Source organism: Nansenia antarctica, assembly GCF_963989245.1.
Source record: "Nansenia antarctica genome assembly, chromosome: 5".
NCBI classification, from domain to species: Eukaryota; Metazoa; Chordata; class Actinopteri; order Argentiniformes; family Microstomatidae; genus Nansenia; species Nansenia antarctica.
In genome coordinates this window covers 37,688,763-37,706,249 of record NC_137690.1, presented here as the reverse complement: position 1 = coordinate 37,706,249, position 17,487 = coordinate 37,688,763, and the positions used below count along the sequence as shown (strand labels likewise).

Genomic DNA, 17,487 nt, shown 5'->3' with positions numbered 1-17,487 from the left:
AGCCCGAACTGGCATTTGGCTGGATTGATGATCAGGCCATGCTGGTTAAGCCTTTCAAAGAGAGTTCTTAAATGTGACACATGCTCTGCCATGGAAGCGCTGGCGATAAGAATGTCGTCCAGATAAACGAACAGGAATGGCAGGTCCCTAAGCACGGTGTCCATCAGCCGCTGAAAAGCCTGTGCCGCGTTTTTAAGACCGAACGGCATACGGAGGAACTCAAAAAGGCCGAATGGGGTGATCACTGCTGTTTTCGGGACGTCCTGTGAATGGACAGGAACCTGGTGATAGCCACGAACTAGGTCCACCTTAGAGAACACCAACCTCCCCGCCAGCCGGGTAGAAAAATCCTGAATGTGTGGGATTGGGTAACGGTCAGGGGTCGTAATGTCATTGAGACGGCGGTAATCGCCACATGGACGCCACCCACCACCAGGTTTTGGGACGATATGTAGTGGAGAAGCCCAGGGGCTGTTTGACCGGCGAATAATGCCAAGCCGCTCCATGGTGTCGAACTCCGCCTTAGCAACGTCGAGCTTAGCTGGATCCAGGCGCCGGGCACGAGCATAGACTGGTGGTCCAGTAGTGGCGATGTAATGCTCAACCCCATGCTTAGTGGAGGCTGACGAGAAAGTGGGCTCCATAAGACTCGGGAACTCAGCTAAGAGGCGGGAAAACACATCAGCAGCAGAAAGAGCACTAGACAGTCTTGTCGTGCCCGTACCACTGAGTGCACATGCGAGGGAACTAAAAGTTTCTGCGTTGATGAGTCGTCGGTTCTTGACGTCCACCAAAAGGCCATTAGCGCAGAGGAAGTCGGCGCCAAGAAGGGGAGTAGACACAGTAGCCGTAATAAACTCCCAGTTAAAACGCTGTCCTCCGAAGCACAGTGGTATTTTCCTCATCCCAAACGTGCGGATGGGGCTGCCATTGGCAGCTTCTAGAATGGGGCCATGTTTATCGCTCTGGATCTCTATCCGTGATGCAGGCAGGACGCTCAGCTGAGCCCCTGTGTCACAGAGGAACCGTCGTCCCGAAACTGTGTCAGTAATGAACAACAAGCTACCTGAACGGCCGACACTCATGGCAGCTATCGAGCGCCGGCCCTGGCATTTCCCGATGCCTCAAAGTTGCATGGGGGGCGGCACCTCCTAGCTTTGGAGCCATATTGTGCATGGTAGTAACACAGGCCTGTGTCCTGCTGCCGTCGGCCCACAGCGGCCACCTCCACTGTGTCTCCAGGCCACGATGGGTTAACACTGGCTGAACCTCGAATTGCCATGCTGCACCGTTGCACACCAACAGAAAAAAACTTATCTGCCTCTCTAGCCAAAGCACGGCTATCCTTAGTAATTGTATTAGCTAATGCAGCCCGAACCTGTAATGGTAGCTGTTGCAAGAATAGTTCACTAAAAAGAAAACACGGCTTATGATCCCCTAGAAGAGCTAGCATATGATCCATCAACTCAGAGGGTTTAGCATCGCCGAGGCCGGGCAGAGAGAGTAGCTGGCGGGCACGTTCAGATTCAGTTAAAGTAAAAGTCTCTAGTAAGTACGCCTTTAATGCTCCATATTTATTGTGCTCAGGAGGCTGCTCGAGAATACTCACAACCCTGGCTGCTGTCGAGCTCCCGAGAGCAGAGACGACATAGTAGTATTTCGTAATGTCCGTGGTAATTCCTTTAAGCACGAACTGTGCCTCCGTCTGAGCAAACCACACTTTCGGCTGTTTCTCCCAGAACTCTGGCAACTTCAAAGCGACAGCGTTCATCGCAGCCGGTGCGTTATCCATAGTTGAAAAAAACAAAACAATAAAATCCTTGGAAAGCGTCCCAAAGCGACGTCGGGGTCACCACTGTAGGAGTTGGAGCGTACAAACGAAACGGAGACTTGCTGCCAGTATAAAGCCGACCTTGTCGGCGTTTATTTAACTCATGACATAGCGCCCATAGCAACACACAACACTTCCTTATATGTTACCTGTAACCAGTGATGCCGGTAACGCGATACTAAGTATCGCGATACTCTAATCTGATTACTTTTCCCAGTAACGACTATTCTATCGCGATACTATTTCCAAATCAGTAATCTGATTAAAGTTACTTATTCGAGTGACTGTGCGTTACTATTGCGTTACTACCTCATAACTTAGGCTAAATGCAGTATTTCTTTGTAATGTTCGATAGTAAACAAACATTTATTGCTTTTCTCGCGTCTTGGGGAGTGACGTCAGTGATCACGTTTTCAACACGAGGTGCAGCAGAATCGCTCACGTGTATCACCACGCTGATTGCACAGTGTAAACAGAAGCGTATAATGGAGCGAGAACAGAGATATGCGTTAAATAGCTGGAAATATAGGGATTATTTTGAGTTTGTGTCAGCAAAGGATGACAAGAACATAAATGTTCGTTGTACACTCTGTGCTGGCAAGAAAATATTGTCCTGTGGTAAAAGCCTGAATGGTCAGGGTAGGTTTTAGGTTTTGTGAAACCCCTCCTTGCTAGTTACTGTTAAGGGGAGGCTACCCCCCCTAGACTTTGCCAATAGGCAAAAAAAGAAAGAAAATAGATATCACTATGAACACATTCCCAGTTTGTTATGTACATAAAAACTATGAAAAAATGTATTGCAAGTTTTCTGAATTTATTATTGTTTATGTTTATTATGCAAATTAGATGCTAATTGGACCCAAATCTCCAGGATCAGTCACACCATCATATTTGTCAATTTTTTTTATTTTATTTTTTATTTATGTTGACACATAAGAAAACAAACTTTGCACACAGCAGATTGTGTCTATGTCCTCGTATCAGCCCATACATCAGGAAATACTGTCCATAGTCATAAAAAAATCTATTTTCGCCATGGTTTTGGTATAAAATGTACTATAAACAGGGCTATGAATGATATATCATCAAACTCTTGTGTGCAGAGAAGCAGAATATGGATAGGAAGAAATGTGGAAAGTTTGGTCTGTTTTGGTGCAAGGAAAATCCTTGTGTGTGGACAAACACATAAAAACAAATTTTCGGGAAAACAGACTCAAAGTTTTGTATTGTGAAATATGAAACATTTTTATTTGAAACTGCTATTCACAAACACAAAACCTAATCAAACCATTAGCAATAAACATCCTAAACACCTGACTGATAACTGAATAACATAAACTGAACAGAAATGCACACAGGCTACAAATAGTGGCTGTTATGGAATAGAAAGTGTCTCCCTCTCTCACAAACCTCTGGCACCACCATGTAATCAGCACACAGAACTACAGCCACAGCCACAGCCACAGCCACAGCCACAGCCACACACACACACACACACACACACACACACACACACACACACACACACACACACACACACACACACACACACACACACACACACACACACACACACACACACACACACACACACACACACACACACACACACACACACACACACACACACACACACACACACACACACACACACACACACACACACACACACACACACACACACACACACACACACACACACACACACACACACACACACACACACACACACACACACACACACACACACACTTGTGTCAAGCCTAGTTACAGAACCTGGTACTGGTGTGTGAGCACATCTGCCTCTCCTGTGTGTGAGAGAGGGACAGAACCTGGTACTGGCGCCGCAACCGAGTCGGGGCTCGGATATGTGTTCGGCGGGCCCGAGCCGATTCAGGAAATATTAGAACGGCGTCTGTGGCTCGTACGGTTGCGACGCAGCGGTACTTTGACCTGAAGTGCCTAGGCCGAGAAGCCTGAATTTGAGTTATTTTTAAATGCTTTTCGGTCAGCGCGGCCGTTCCGAGGCGCAGAGACGCACCGTTTTCGACGAGGTCATTCGTAAGGGGCTTGGCACCCGTACTCTGTCGAGTTTTTTCTGCTAGGCGCGACCGAAGATGTTCGACATTTGTGAAAACCAGACCTCTAGCTCACTCAGGAGGGGAGTTATGAATTCTGGCCACAGGAGGCCATACAATGGGCTAGAGACTTGAAATCACTTTTGTCTGAAAGCTGGCATCCCACTGATGGTGTGTGTCTTTTTCTGTTCCCCTGGCTACATAGGAAGTGTCCCAAAGGTGAGCCTAAAGTTCAGGAGGTCGCCAATGTTAAACGGCTGAGTGGGGAGGGGTAGTGAGTGACTAAATTGAGTGCTGTTTGGTGATACATTGGGCTAGAGATCTGAAATCACTTTTGGCTGAAAGCTGGCATCCCACTGATGGTGTGTGTCTTTTTCTGTTCCCCTGGCTACATAGGAAGTGTCCCAAAAGTGAGCCTAAAGTTCAGGAGGTCGCCAATGTTAAACGGTGGGTCACAGTGATTGACTAAATTGAGCGCTGTTTGGTGATACATTGGGCTAGAGACTTGAAATCACTTTTGTCTGAAAGCTGGCATCCCACTGATGGTGTGTGTCTTTTTCTGTTCCCCTGGCTACATAGGAAGTGTCCCAAAAGTGTCCCTAAAGTTCAGTAGGTCGCCAATGTTAAACGGCTGAGTGGAGAGGCTAGTTCCGCCTTCCGCGTCACATGGGACACGACAACCAATCACATTCGAGAATTTTCGCATCAACCAATAGAATCGCGTATTCTAAAAGAATGCAACCTATCTATTTTAGTGATTGGTTGCTGATACAAGGGGCGTTGTAAATTTTGGAAGCGGCCATTTTGAGCACAAGAAACACATCTTTCAAACAAGGCCAGGCTTGATGTATTTCAGACAGCAGCCGTTTCGGTAACGCTGTGCGTAAACTACTAACTTTTGGCGAATTTATGAGGATTTTACGGACGCATGCACCACAATCAAGTAAAATAAACAACCAAATGTGTTTTTGTCGACGTTGTATTGTCACTAATATGAAAGAAAACATGTTTAGGAGGCAAAAGAGCAACTCATCTCAAAATCGGGGAAAAATGGGAAATTGCGTTTTGAGGGGGGTAGCCCCACTTAAATAAAGATTATATTTATTTTATTGTTTAAAAACAAGTATTTATGTTGGGTGAGGCAAAGAAAGACTCTTTATTTTGTTGTTTTAAGTTATTGTTTAAAGTTTAATTATGTAATTTAAGTTACTGTTAAAATAAAGTGAGTTTTGGCAAAACCAGTTTTCATTTTTATGTTGCGGGTGGGGGGGGGGGGGGGGGGGGGGTCGGGTGCCTAGGCAGCTGCCAATAGTAACTAAAAAAGTAACTAGTAATCTAACTTAGTTACTTTTAAAATCAAGTAATCAGTAAAGTAACTAGATTACTTTTTAAAGGAGTAATCAGTAATCAGTAATCAGAATACTTTTTCAAAGTAACTGTGGCAACACTGCCTGTAACCCCATACGTCACACCCCAGTGACCGGCGTTAAAGTGCCCGCACACAATTCCCCATTACCAAACACACAGGTGAATTATGTACATCACAGTGTTTCCTCTACATGCATTTCATCGTGGCGGGCCGCCACGATGGAATTTCCTCCGCCACCATTCAGATTTCTCAACCAAAAAAAAAAAAAAAGATTTAGGCCGCTTTTCAGACCTTCACAGCGCTAGACACACCCACAAGCGCGAAGCGACGCGCTTGCAAAACTGTTTTGTGATTGGTCGAATACATCTAGGCTGCGTCTAGTCTACAAACTACTTCAAATGTTACAATCCATTACAGATTGATTAGCAACACTGCATCAGCACGACGGTGGGTTATTGCATTCTATGGTTCGTGTTCTTATACCAGTGCTCAGTATACAAGTATTTTAAATGAACATTCGTAATGTAGTCTGATGTTCATGGTCAACTAAATCAGGCTATTTTGTGAAACAATTATGTTTCCGCTACCTTAGAACTACTTAAAGTAATTGCCAGAAATGTTAGCTAGCAATGTTAGCTAGCTATGTGTTCATAAATTCCTGGTTCCATTTTCAGATGAGTTTGTTAAAGTATTTCAAACGAAAAGTACCAGAAGATGAGGAAGATGGTCAGGTAACCACACATAGTGAAAAATATGATGATAAATACGATGTAATAATATGATGAGACGGTATGATATGGCACGTGTGTGGTGGTCTTGCGGCCTGTCTCGTTCCAGCGAGTCAACTCGTATACATTGTGCGCTCTGCGCTGCGGGCTAACGATCTTGTAACTTCGCAAACAATAGCAGCATTTAAAATGTTTTTTAAAAAAGTTTAGTTTATGTTCAACTGGAAAAGGTAGTGAGCACAGAATTTCGTGTTTTGAATCTGCTAAAATTGCCTTTTAAAAAAGCCTGGAGCAGGAGAGAAGAGTGGAGCAGCAGAGAAAAGAGTAGCAGGAGAGAAGGGTGGAGGAGAGAAGAGTGGAGCAGCAGAGAAGAGTGGAGGAGAGAAGAGTGGAGGAGAGAAGAGTGGAGCAGCAGAGAAGAGTGGAGGAGAGAAGAGTGGAGCAGCAGAGAAGCAGGGAGACAAAGGAAAACACAGACTCTCAGGCTGGGACCCTAAATGGGCAGAGAACAGGAAGTTCCCATGGCTGTACAACAGTGACCGTGGTGAGTATACTATTTACATCATATCATGCACTTCAGAATATTTCAGTGCAATATGACCAATAATGCCAATTTACTCTGTCCTTACAGGAATGTTTTGCCGCTTATGTCGGCAACATAAACAGACCCCAAAGGGAGGACCAGCAGGAGCCAATCGGCCATTTATAGAGACAGGCAGCCAACAATATAGGCTTGATCAATTGGACAGGCATGCGAGGACAGAGCACCACAAACAAAGTGTGAAGTGTCATGCTTCAGTGGCACAAGGTGAACTTTCTTCTTTAGATATAGGAAGCTATTTTAATTGATAAAGGACTATCAGGTATAACCAGCTTTTGTTGCAATAACCATTTGTACCTGCTTTGTATAGGTTCTTCAGTTGTGACTGCATTCAACCCAGTCATCAATTTAGAGCATGAGGCCATCATTGGGGGGTTTAAATGCCTCTATTACCTCACCAAGCGAGAGCAGGCACACCACACCAATTATCCTGCTCTCCTTGAACTTGCCGAGTTGCTGGGGTGTGACTACTTCAAAAAGCTGAAGGTAAACAATGATCATGCTTGCTATGTTGTTCTTGTTCTTGTTCTTGTTCGTTGTTCTTGTTCTTGTTCGCAAATTATCTTCAAAATGTAATATTCCAACTATAATCAAATGTATTTTTAGATAGGGAAACAGACCACCTACCGGTCCCATGTCATCATAGATGAAATGTTGGAGATTTTGGCTAAAGTGGTCATGGAGCCAATCCTCCAAAACATCCACTCGTCCTTGGCTATTGGGCTGGAGGTGGATGAGAGCACAGACGTCTCTGTGCAGAAGCAGCTGGATATACACATCAGGTACTATTCAAATCAAAGTACACTGATTGTGTCTGAGTAATACATATATGTTGAGGATGTCTTTTTGTGCTTTTCAGATATATGGACAATGAAGGCCAGCTCCACAGCCAGTTCCTCGATCTGGTGTCAGTGCCTGACGGAAAGGCAGCTACTATAGTGGCTGCCATAAAGGATGTGCTGCACAAAAACAAGGTTCCAACCGAAAGGTTATTTGGATTGGGAACAGATGGAGCTGCTGTAATGACCGGTATGAGACACAACATGAGCAAGTGGAATTACTGTAAATGGGTTTTTATTTTTACTGCATGTTTTAGTTGCTCAGACACTGACCATGAAATGGTATCTGCATGTCTTGATTCGATTATATTTATTTTCCTGTAACAGGGCGGGTGAATGGTGTGGCCAAGCAGCTGCAGGACGACTTCCCCTGGATGCTGCCAGTGGCGTGTGCTGCCCATCGCCTCGCCCTGGCATGTAGGGATGCCTCATCTGCGGTCCCCTACATGGCTACCTTCAGGGACCACTTGCAGCAGCTCCATCTATACTTTCATAACAGCGCCAACAGAACGGCCGTTATGAAAGCTGCAGCACAGACCTTGGGCCTCACTGACTTAAAAATGAAGGTGAGATCACAGAAAAACATAATAAAATACTTTTAACAGTAATGTTGGCCATGATTGTGTACTTCAGATGCACTTCCTGTGTTCTGAATGTCTTCTCTCATGACGGAAATATGTTTCAGCAAGTGAAGGACACACGCTGGCCGTCCCAGCACCTGGCAGTAATGAATTTGCAGCGGAACCTCAGTGCAGTCCTGGGTGCCTTGGCTGATGAGACAGAGTACCATAAGTGCCCAATAGCCAAGGGCCTGTATGGGTTCTGCTGCACCTACCGCTTCGTTGCAGCGGTCTATCTGCAGGCGGATGTTCTGCCACATCTGGCTCGGCTGTCCAAGATGTTCCAGAAAGAAAATGTCAACTTCTTGGCCATCAAAGAGCAGGTATTTCCTAAAGGCAAATCACTTTTAACATGTTGCTCTAGAACTCAATAGAACTAATCATAGCCTTACTGGAAAAAAAATTAAGCCTGGCCCTTGTGTGACTACCTTTATGAGGTCCCAGTGACGATGGCGTGCCTGAGGACCATCAGAGATGCAGGAGATGCACAGCCCCCTGGCTCATTCTTGGCCCAGCTCAATAATGAGCTTGATAACCCTGCAGGATTAGGGGCGTTTAATATCACCCATGAGGAGGAGAGGGAGAGGAGACGCAGAGGCCAGCTGGAGCAGACTAGGGAGGCGCTCTGGTCCCGGTTCAGGACGCAGGTACATTTGTTTTGGATGTTACATGTTGATCTAGTCTAGTACTATAAGTGTTAATCTAGTAAGTACTATAATAAGTCTGAGGAAATTAAACAAAATACCAGATAGGCACTAAGGTAGCCATCCCAGTTGTGTTTTGGAGGAAACAACATGACATTCAGTTTTCATTGCAAAACCACTAAAGCTATCCAAACTCCAAAGCTATCCAAACTTGCAGTCTTCCACTAGTATTGTATGTTTATCCTCTATACAGGGCATTTCTGTAAAAGACTCCCAGCACTCAAACTAGTCTGTAATTTGTGCCATGTTTAGGTAATGGAGCCCTATCTGGATGGCCTCCAGGATAGCCTGGACAGAAGGTTCCAGAACCTGGACATCATGGGGGCATTTCATGTTCTGGGACCCCAAGCAGCCAAGGAGGATGATGCCGTCAACATTGCACATCTTACCTCCCTGTCTGCAAAATTCCTGCAGCAGTCTGGAGGAAATGTACCGGTACTGCAAGAATGGCCTTCTTATAAGCAGCATGTGCTGATTGGAGCATTCAAGGTAAAATCTGAAAGTCACAATTAATAGTTCTGCAGAAAGATAATTGAGGACCCCAGAATAATGTTGTCTCACTGTGTTATGTGTTTCAGAACATGGACCAGCTCACTATGATGGGTAAACTGTCATCCCAGCACGATGAATGGGGACAGCTCTACCCATGTCTGAGTCAGCTGGCTGCCATTGCACACTCCAGTGTGAACTGTGAGAGGGACTTTTCCACAATGAATAGGGTAATTTACTAAGTAATCTAAATCTGATATTGTTTGATTTCTCTCACCTTCCCACATACCACTTATCTTATTTTTGTCATTGTTTCTATTTGCAGGTGAAGACTGACCTGAGAAACAGACTGCAGGGGGACCATCTGGCCGCCTGCATGATACTGAGCATCAACGGGCCGCCAATAACCGAGTTCCCTTATGACAGAGCCTTAGAGCTCTTCTTCGAAAAGAAAAGAAAAATAAAGTGCTCTCAGCCAGGCTGCACACTTTGCCACTAAGGCCCCCCCCCTCCCAAAAAAGCATGACCCTCCCCTGTTTTTCCACCTAAGAAAAATCCACCTCTACCAGAAAACTGCATTACTTACTTTACTCATGTACAATTATTGTGATTATGTACCTTGCTGCAATGCTAATGTTGAAAACATTAGGACACAGGAATTGCACACTACCTGACTACTTGAGAAATACCTGAACACTTTCATTTTCATCTTGTTGAACTTTGCACAGCATGTTACACTATTGATTGCACTTTAATTCTGCTGTAGTGTGACTACCATCACTTATCACTTTATTCCTTATCATTACTTAATTTACTTATTTACTTGTGATTATTGTGATGATGGTATTGTTGTGATTATGTACCTTGCTGCAAAGCTAATGTTGAAGAACCACAGCCAAAGATTTGTATTATTGTGTACTGTAAAATAAATTCTGATTCTGATTCAAGATTTTTTTGTATCATTAAAATAATAATAGTTACAACAACCATAAAGCCTCCATAATGATAATGAAAAGAAGGGGAGACGATTTTTTTATTGACAACGGAATTACATGCTGGAAAAACATGCAGACACAGACAATAAGAGACACACGGGAGAAGTACAGGAAAACATTTTATTTTTTTGGGCCATCCTCGAGTTTTGGCTGAAATTACGTCGTTGTTTTGAGCGCGCGTGCGCGTTTCATGCGCGTGCACGCGGTCAGCACTACCCGCCACCATTGTAAAAATTCCTGGAGGAAACACTGCATCATACATCATAGTATTGTCCGCTACAATATAATACATTTTCTATACAATCTTAAGAAAACAGAAAGAAAAAAATATATATATATATTTTATATTTAGATATTTGTAGAATTCTATTACAGTCCAAATATATATGACCAGGGGTGCACATAACTGTTTGGGGCCAGCGCTCAGAGGAGCACCTAGGGATGCTGCTTGGTGCTCCCCGAGCTCGCGAGTCACGACCCGTCCCACAGAATGGATAAAAAAGGGATGCATGGATAACTTATATTAGCAAAACGACATTTATTCATAAATAAAGATGAACGAACAAATGATTGTGTGCAAAACTAAAGAAACAAATGCAAAATCAAATGACTGCTCTTTAAGCATGAAAGTCTGTCAGACTCCTTTAAACACAATGAAATCAACTGACATCTCTTTAAGCACTAACTGAATGTCTGTTCTTTAAACACACTGAAATAAACGGACATATCTTTAAGCACTGCTCTGTTCTGTGAACACTGAAACAAAAAGTTACAGCCTAAGCATTTATTTATGCTACAAACTTAATCATCATCATCACTGCTCTCTTGACTTCTGTTATCACTGTCCTCATGTCCATCACTGTCCAAGGATGTTGTAGGCTATCACTTTAAATAGCTCATTATTTTGATTGTGCAACAAAGTATTTTTTCTTCTTTTTCTAATAGAATTCCCAACCATATTCCCTGGGTCAGGGGTCGAGGTGCGATAATGAAGCTGTAAAACAAACGTCTGAACATTTGAAAGCTTCAGAGAAAAGAAACGTGTCCCTTGGTGTTGTTTTTCCTTTTAGCGACAAGTCGTTCGGGACTGAATTTTCACGTGGCGGCGTGATAACCGTGCGATACGCGGAATGAAAGTACGAGTTACGATACTTTCCGAATGTTTTCATGAGGGGAGTCGCCGTGGTCGTCGTCGGTCGACTGTTGTGATGGATTACTCGTCGGGCCTTCGGCTGAGGGGACGGCAAATAGTTACTTAGTGGGGCTTGCAGTGATGCAGCAGTCAGCAGTCAGCAGTTGGATTTTGATGAAGTAAATTCCTCTCCCAGCGGTTCCAGCTGTTGGTGCGCAAGAGCGCCTTCATAAGGCTGATCTGCCGCGCAGCATGCATTTTGGCGACGCATGCGCACTGGCGCACCAGTTATGTGCACCCCTGTATATGACCTAACTATAGAAGGGTCCAGCTTCAGCATGTCTCCTAATCAGTGCTCAGCATAGTCAATAGGCTTTCAACACTGCCTACACTGCATTATAACTAGTGTTGTTCCGATACCGATACTAGTATCGGCATGGCCACCGATACGCACAAAAATGCTGGTATCGGTATCGGCGAGTACTAACAAATAATAACACCCGATACCAAACTCTTGTTCAAACGCAGCACGTTGCGCAGCACGAAGCCTGACATAGCCTTCCTAACACAGACATGCCCAGACATGCCCCTCTGCTGGAACGCTATTGGCCCAGAGCAGCTGCTCTCAACCAATGGCGTGGCAGCTTTTCACTATCGCGGAAAAACAAACACGCATGGAGATATTTCAAGGTGGATAGTCCGGTGTGTACAACGGCTAAATGCACAATTTGCGGTCTCAATGTGTCGAGGGGTGGCACTAAAGCTGCCAGTTTCAATACTAGCAACTTAATTAAGCATTAAAGGCAAAACATATTAAAGAGCACGAAGAGTTTCTGTCATCTTCTGCAGCTGCGACAGCAAGCAAGAGAACGGATGGACCAAAACAACAAACGCTGAGTAGCTCATTCCATAAAAAGGACCAGTGGGATGCGACGAGTGAAATGGCAAGAAAGATGACTGAGAAAATGTCTGAAATGATTGTGCTCTGTGACCTGCCCCTCTCCTTTGCTGACAATGTGGGATTCCGCCTTTTTATGGCTCACGCTGTACCTAAATACAAAATACCAGGTCGCAAATACATCACGGAGACGGCCGTCCCTGCCCTCAATAAGAAGGTGACTGAGCATGTTTCAGATAAGCTAGGAAAGGTGCAGGCCATCAGCTTCACTACGGATATTTGGACCAGCGACGTCTCCCCACTGTCCCTGCTTAGTTTAACTGCTCACTGGGAGGACTCCGAATCATACAACCGGGAAAGCGTTGTGCTGCATGCAAACGAGTTCAAGGGGTCCCACACTGGTGAAGCAATTGCAGAAGCAATTGAGAGTATGCTGCTTAACTGGAACATCTTCAGGTTTTGAGCAGTGCCAGACTAAGTGTTAGCAATAATTTTACATCGAGGTGAGTATGCGGCTCAAAAAACATGTTTTTTTGTTTTGTTTTTTCAAACGCCGTGGTATCGGATCGGTACTCGGTATCGACAAGTATTGCACGGTCAGGTATCGGTATCGGGATCAAAAAATGGTATCGGAACAACACTAATTATAACAGCCAATACACTTTCAACACCGCCTACTAGGGCTGGGCAAACGATAAAAATTTCTTTTTCGATAATCACAAGAATTAACGATCAATTATCGATTAATTGATAAGCTTTTTTTTCATTAAAACAACGCCTAGGGCAGAAATAACAAGCATGTTTTCCTTGGGGAAAAAACGTTATTCCCCAAGGATTGCCTGGTTATGGAACGTCGCGATGGAATAGGATATGCTGGCTCGACTATTTGCATGAGCGCACAAAATCCTCTACCCTCTACAAAACTGAGTGGCAGAATATCTGTTTCGATTAATTTGCAGATGGCCATCGTTACTTTCTCTTCTCGTTGTGCATCACACCTCCCGCGTATTAGATGAGACGTGATGGAGGGCTGAGAAGGTAGCGAAGGAGCAATCAGGGTCGTATGTACTGTTTGCAGGTGGTATTTCATCGGGGTCGTCATTAGGGCTGCAACGATTAGTCGTCATAATCGACGACGTCGATTATAAAAACTCGTCGACATGGAATTTTTGTGTCGACTAATCGTATAAAATAAAAAAATAAAACGTTTTTATTTTTTTATTTTTACGGGAGCCATGCAAGAATCAGCTGGGTAAGTTTTAGCTAACGTTGTTAGCCAACTGGCTAACGTTATATTGTTAGGGTCGTAATGTTTATGTTAGCTTTACTGTTACATGTTGGAAAACAACGTCTCATGGACAGGGCTGTACATGCTATGAGCGTTTGTGCTATTAATTTATTTGCCCTGTGGCACGCGTGTGACAGACAGAGGCGCTTGTATGTAACGTTACGTAGCAGGGGTTTTCCATGTTGAAGCCAGGAGAACGCGAGATGAAATGAAGTGAGGGGTGGTCGCTATTAAAATACCAGGTAGTCATGGTGGATGATCATGAATGATGCTTGATAAGTGAATGCTATTTCAATTATGTTGAGTCCACCAGCGAGCTGTCTGTAAGATAAACAGCGCCAAGCGTAGCCTACTAACGTGAGCTGTCTGTAGTCTAGCCTGCAATGCTAGCTAGCCAATCAACTAGCTCTGTGAGCAGCTGTAGCTTGGCGTAACGTTAGGTTAGATAGCTAGTTAAGCCGGATTTATGCTTCTGCGTCGCCATTTACGCGCAGCGAAAAGCCACACGACAAATCGAAAAAATAATCGACAGATTAGTCGACTACCAAAATAATCGTTAGTTGCAGCCCTAGTCGTCATAGTGTTGTATTTATATGTCACTGCGCAGTGTTTGCAATGAGCGGCGTAACTTGTTGCATCATGCCGTACTGCGTTGCGAAATTCAATGCGAAGGCAAATGCAAAGTTCATTTCTCACACATAACGTGGACAAACTAATTTCCACTCAATTTATTAATGATTATCGAGCAAAATATTTTGTGATCGACCAAGATCCTTATCAATCAATTATCGATCGTCGATCATTGATGCCCACCCCTACCGCCTACACTGCATTAGGACAACCAATAAGATTTCAACACAGCCTATACTGCATTAGGACAACCAATAAGATTTCAACACAGCCTATACTGCATTAGGACAACCAATAAGATTTCAACACCGCCTACACTGCATTAGGACAGCCAATAAGATTTCAACACCGCCTATACAGCTCCGGTAGTTGACGTCACGCAACCCGGAAATCTGAGCAATGGTCCTTAACGCCACCATTTTGGCATGGTAGAAACGGCAGTAGAAAGCAGGAGAGCGTCCAGTCTTCCATTATTATTAACTAATTGTGAAGCTAATTTTCGCCGAGTCAGAGTCAAACCCAGGGCAAGGACACAAGTATGCCATGCTCTGAATGCAGACAGCCTAATACTGTGTGGGGTGACAACTGTTAAAGCAATGTTAATGTAAGACAAACTAGAAAGACAACGTGTTATAAATTGTTGATTTATTCAACTATAGACAATGGGGATTGATGGGTGAACTGATACCTGAGAGAGGACAGGGGAAGCAGACAGAAGGCTACACATTTCTGCGGCTTGATCATAATAAATATGTAGGTGATAGGCATACTGTTTGCTTTACTTACTTACTTATACTGTTTGCTAGGTGAAGCGATTCGAAGTAATATAACTCGGTGAGATTAGGCCACATGTAACGGGACATAACGTTACCTAACGTTAACTTAGCCTAGCAGACAGCTAGCAATGTGACAGTATACATTTCCATCTTGCTTATGTCGCGATCAAAGTCGCGTGAAATGACATGACACGGAAAATATTATTGGTTTGAAAATGTTGCAATTGTGCCAACAATCTTTCTCTTGTTCCCTCTCTCTCTCTCTCTCTCTCTCGCTCACACACACACACACACACACACACACACCCCTGTTCTCTTTGCTTCTCTCTGTGTCTCCCTGTCTGTGTGCGCGCGACTGCGTTCCGTTTCACTTTTCTAATCGCTCATACCAGTTCTTCTTATCCACCGTGACACCGGTGACCCGAGATTTGGGTCTATGTTTAATATAACAGATATAAAGAGCTTACCTTTATCAATAATGTTCATCGATGTCGCAAACGATTCATTAGAGTCCATTCTAAACGATTCATTAGATTCCATTCTAAACGATTCATTAGATTCCATTCTAAACGTCAAAACCGGGTGATTATTAGACCGGTAAAAAGTGAGCGAGTGAGACGCTGTTGTTTACAGCCACGTCACATAGCAACACCAAGCATGCTTGGCTTCAACCCCCTACATGAGAAAGTCTGATACACTGATGGTGGCAAAATGTCTCCAAATGGCACAATTTGGTTGTCCGCCTAAATATACCTGTACTAAAACAGGTACAAAGTTGCACTGGTTCACATTACTAGCATCTAATTTGGCACAAGTACTCCGCAGACCCTGGAGTACTGATTCCTAGATGATTTGGGCTTATTCAGTCAGGTTTCCAAGCTGATATTCACTCTAAAAGCTGGGGGGGTTTTAGGCGGAGAGTGAATTTGAGATGTTACACAATGTTCTAGCTCTATTTACTCTGACACAGTAACATATATTTTGATTCTGACTTCTACAGACACCCCACAGGTGTTAGCTTTCATTTGATACCAAGATCATTATGAAGGCCCTTGTGATTGTGGAGATATTCTATATTCACTGTGTGCATGTCATTTCTGGGCAGAAAAACCTGAGAAATACGACCGATAAGAACGGATGGATGACAGCAGAGACTGAACCCAGAACAATTCATAATGAAGTGAAATGAAACATTATATTATTGATGGCCATCATCAAAGGCAAACTCACTGTACAAAGATAGGACTGACTGTAGCAGCTCCGCAGTAGAGCTGTAACAAACACGCTTCCAGTAGGGAAGACGCTATAAAAACACTTCACTGACTCCCCCCAAAAAACATTGTTTTTGTGTAAAATGGAAGAGTTGTGGCTTTCTATTGCGCGTTCATTTTCAACAATGGACCTCTATATATTTTTGCTAGGGCAGCTCTCCGCACATTAGCCTTGGACCTCTTTGGCTCCAAAGACATAGACAGGTTGAAAGAACACATGGGGCACAATGTGCTAATGTGCAGAGAGCTAACTCGTCCTACCTCCTTGTCCTTGAGGTGGAGGTGGTTACAGCGGTCCTGGAAGCTGTGGCTGCCTGCCACCCACTCCTTCTGGACCAGGCTCTGGAAGCCTGTCAGGGTCCGGTAGTAGGGGTCCAACATCAGCTGTACCAGGCTGGAGATCACACAGCACAGGTCCGCCCCCCCCTCCTCTGGAGAGACCAGACAGGAACATCAATATCCATTTGGTGAGGCTGCATTCTCATTTTATGCACCCAGATTGTGGAATGCACCCAGATTGTGGAATGCACGCACTACATTAGGGATGCAACCTCAGCACATTATGTTCAAGTCAAGACTAAAAACCCATCTTTTTAATATTGCCTTTAAATGACTAAATAATTAAATTATGATTATATAATGATTGGAGCACTTTGAGCTGCAGGAAAAGCGCTATACAAATAAAGGTTATTATTATTAATATTATTATTATCTACACGTTTGATTTTCCTCATTTCCTGAACTGACCCCAACCATCTCTTCTACATCACATGTCACAGCTGATTTCTTTACACATTGCACATACCTCTTTGATATAGCCTCTTTCATACATCTGTACATGACATACTGTACATAAGCTACCATAACTGTACATAGCTCATAACTGTACCTCTAAACTACCATACTGTACCCATCACTATCATTGTCATGTGTTTACATCATGTGTTTACATCATGTGTTTACATCATGTGTAGTGTTTACATCATGTGTAGTGTTTATATCATGTGTTTACATCATGTGTTTACATCAGGGCCCTATTCCACGAAGCTCGATAAAGTTCTAAGCCTCGATAAAGTTCTAAGCCTCGAAAATGTTAGCTTGCGTTCGGTGCCATCAATGTGGCTCAAATAATTCGCTGCTTGGTTGAGCTCCTTCTGAGTCAGATATAATTAGCCTGCTCGCGACCAGGCTAAAACACAGGCTATAGTAAGACGCGCGTCAAAAAAGGCTCACAGGCG

The 17,487-nt window shown here is 43.9% G+C and overlaps 1 protein-coding gene across 1 annotated transcript in view; it reads right to left on the bottom strand.

The window, feature by feature from the left end:
- Nucleotides 1–17,487, bottom strand: part of mtmr12 (myotubularin related protein 12) — a 78,852-nt gene that overhangs the window by 25,748 nt on the left and 35,617 nt on the right. Inside the window, exon 13 of the mRNA XM_080532371.1 lies at nt 16,511–16,680. Coding sequence (XP_080388497.1) covers nt 16,511–16,680 — 170 coding nt within the window. The remainder of the gene's footprint in view (nt 1–16,510; nt 16,681–17,487) is intronic.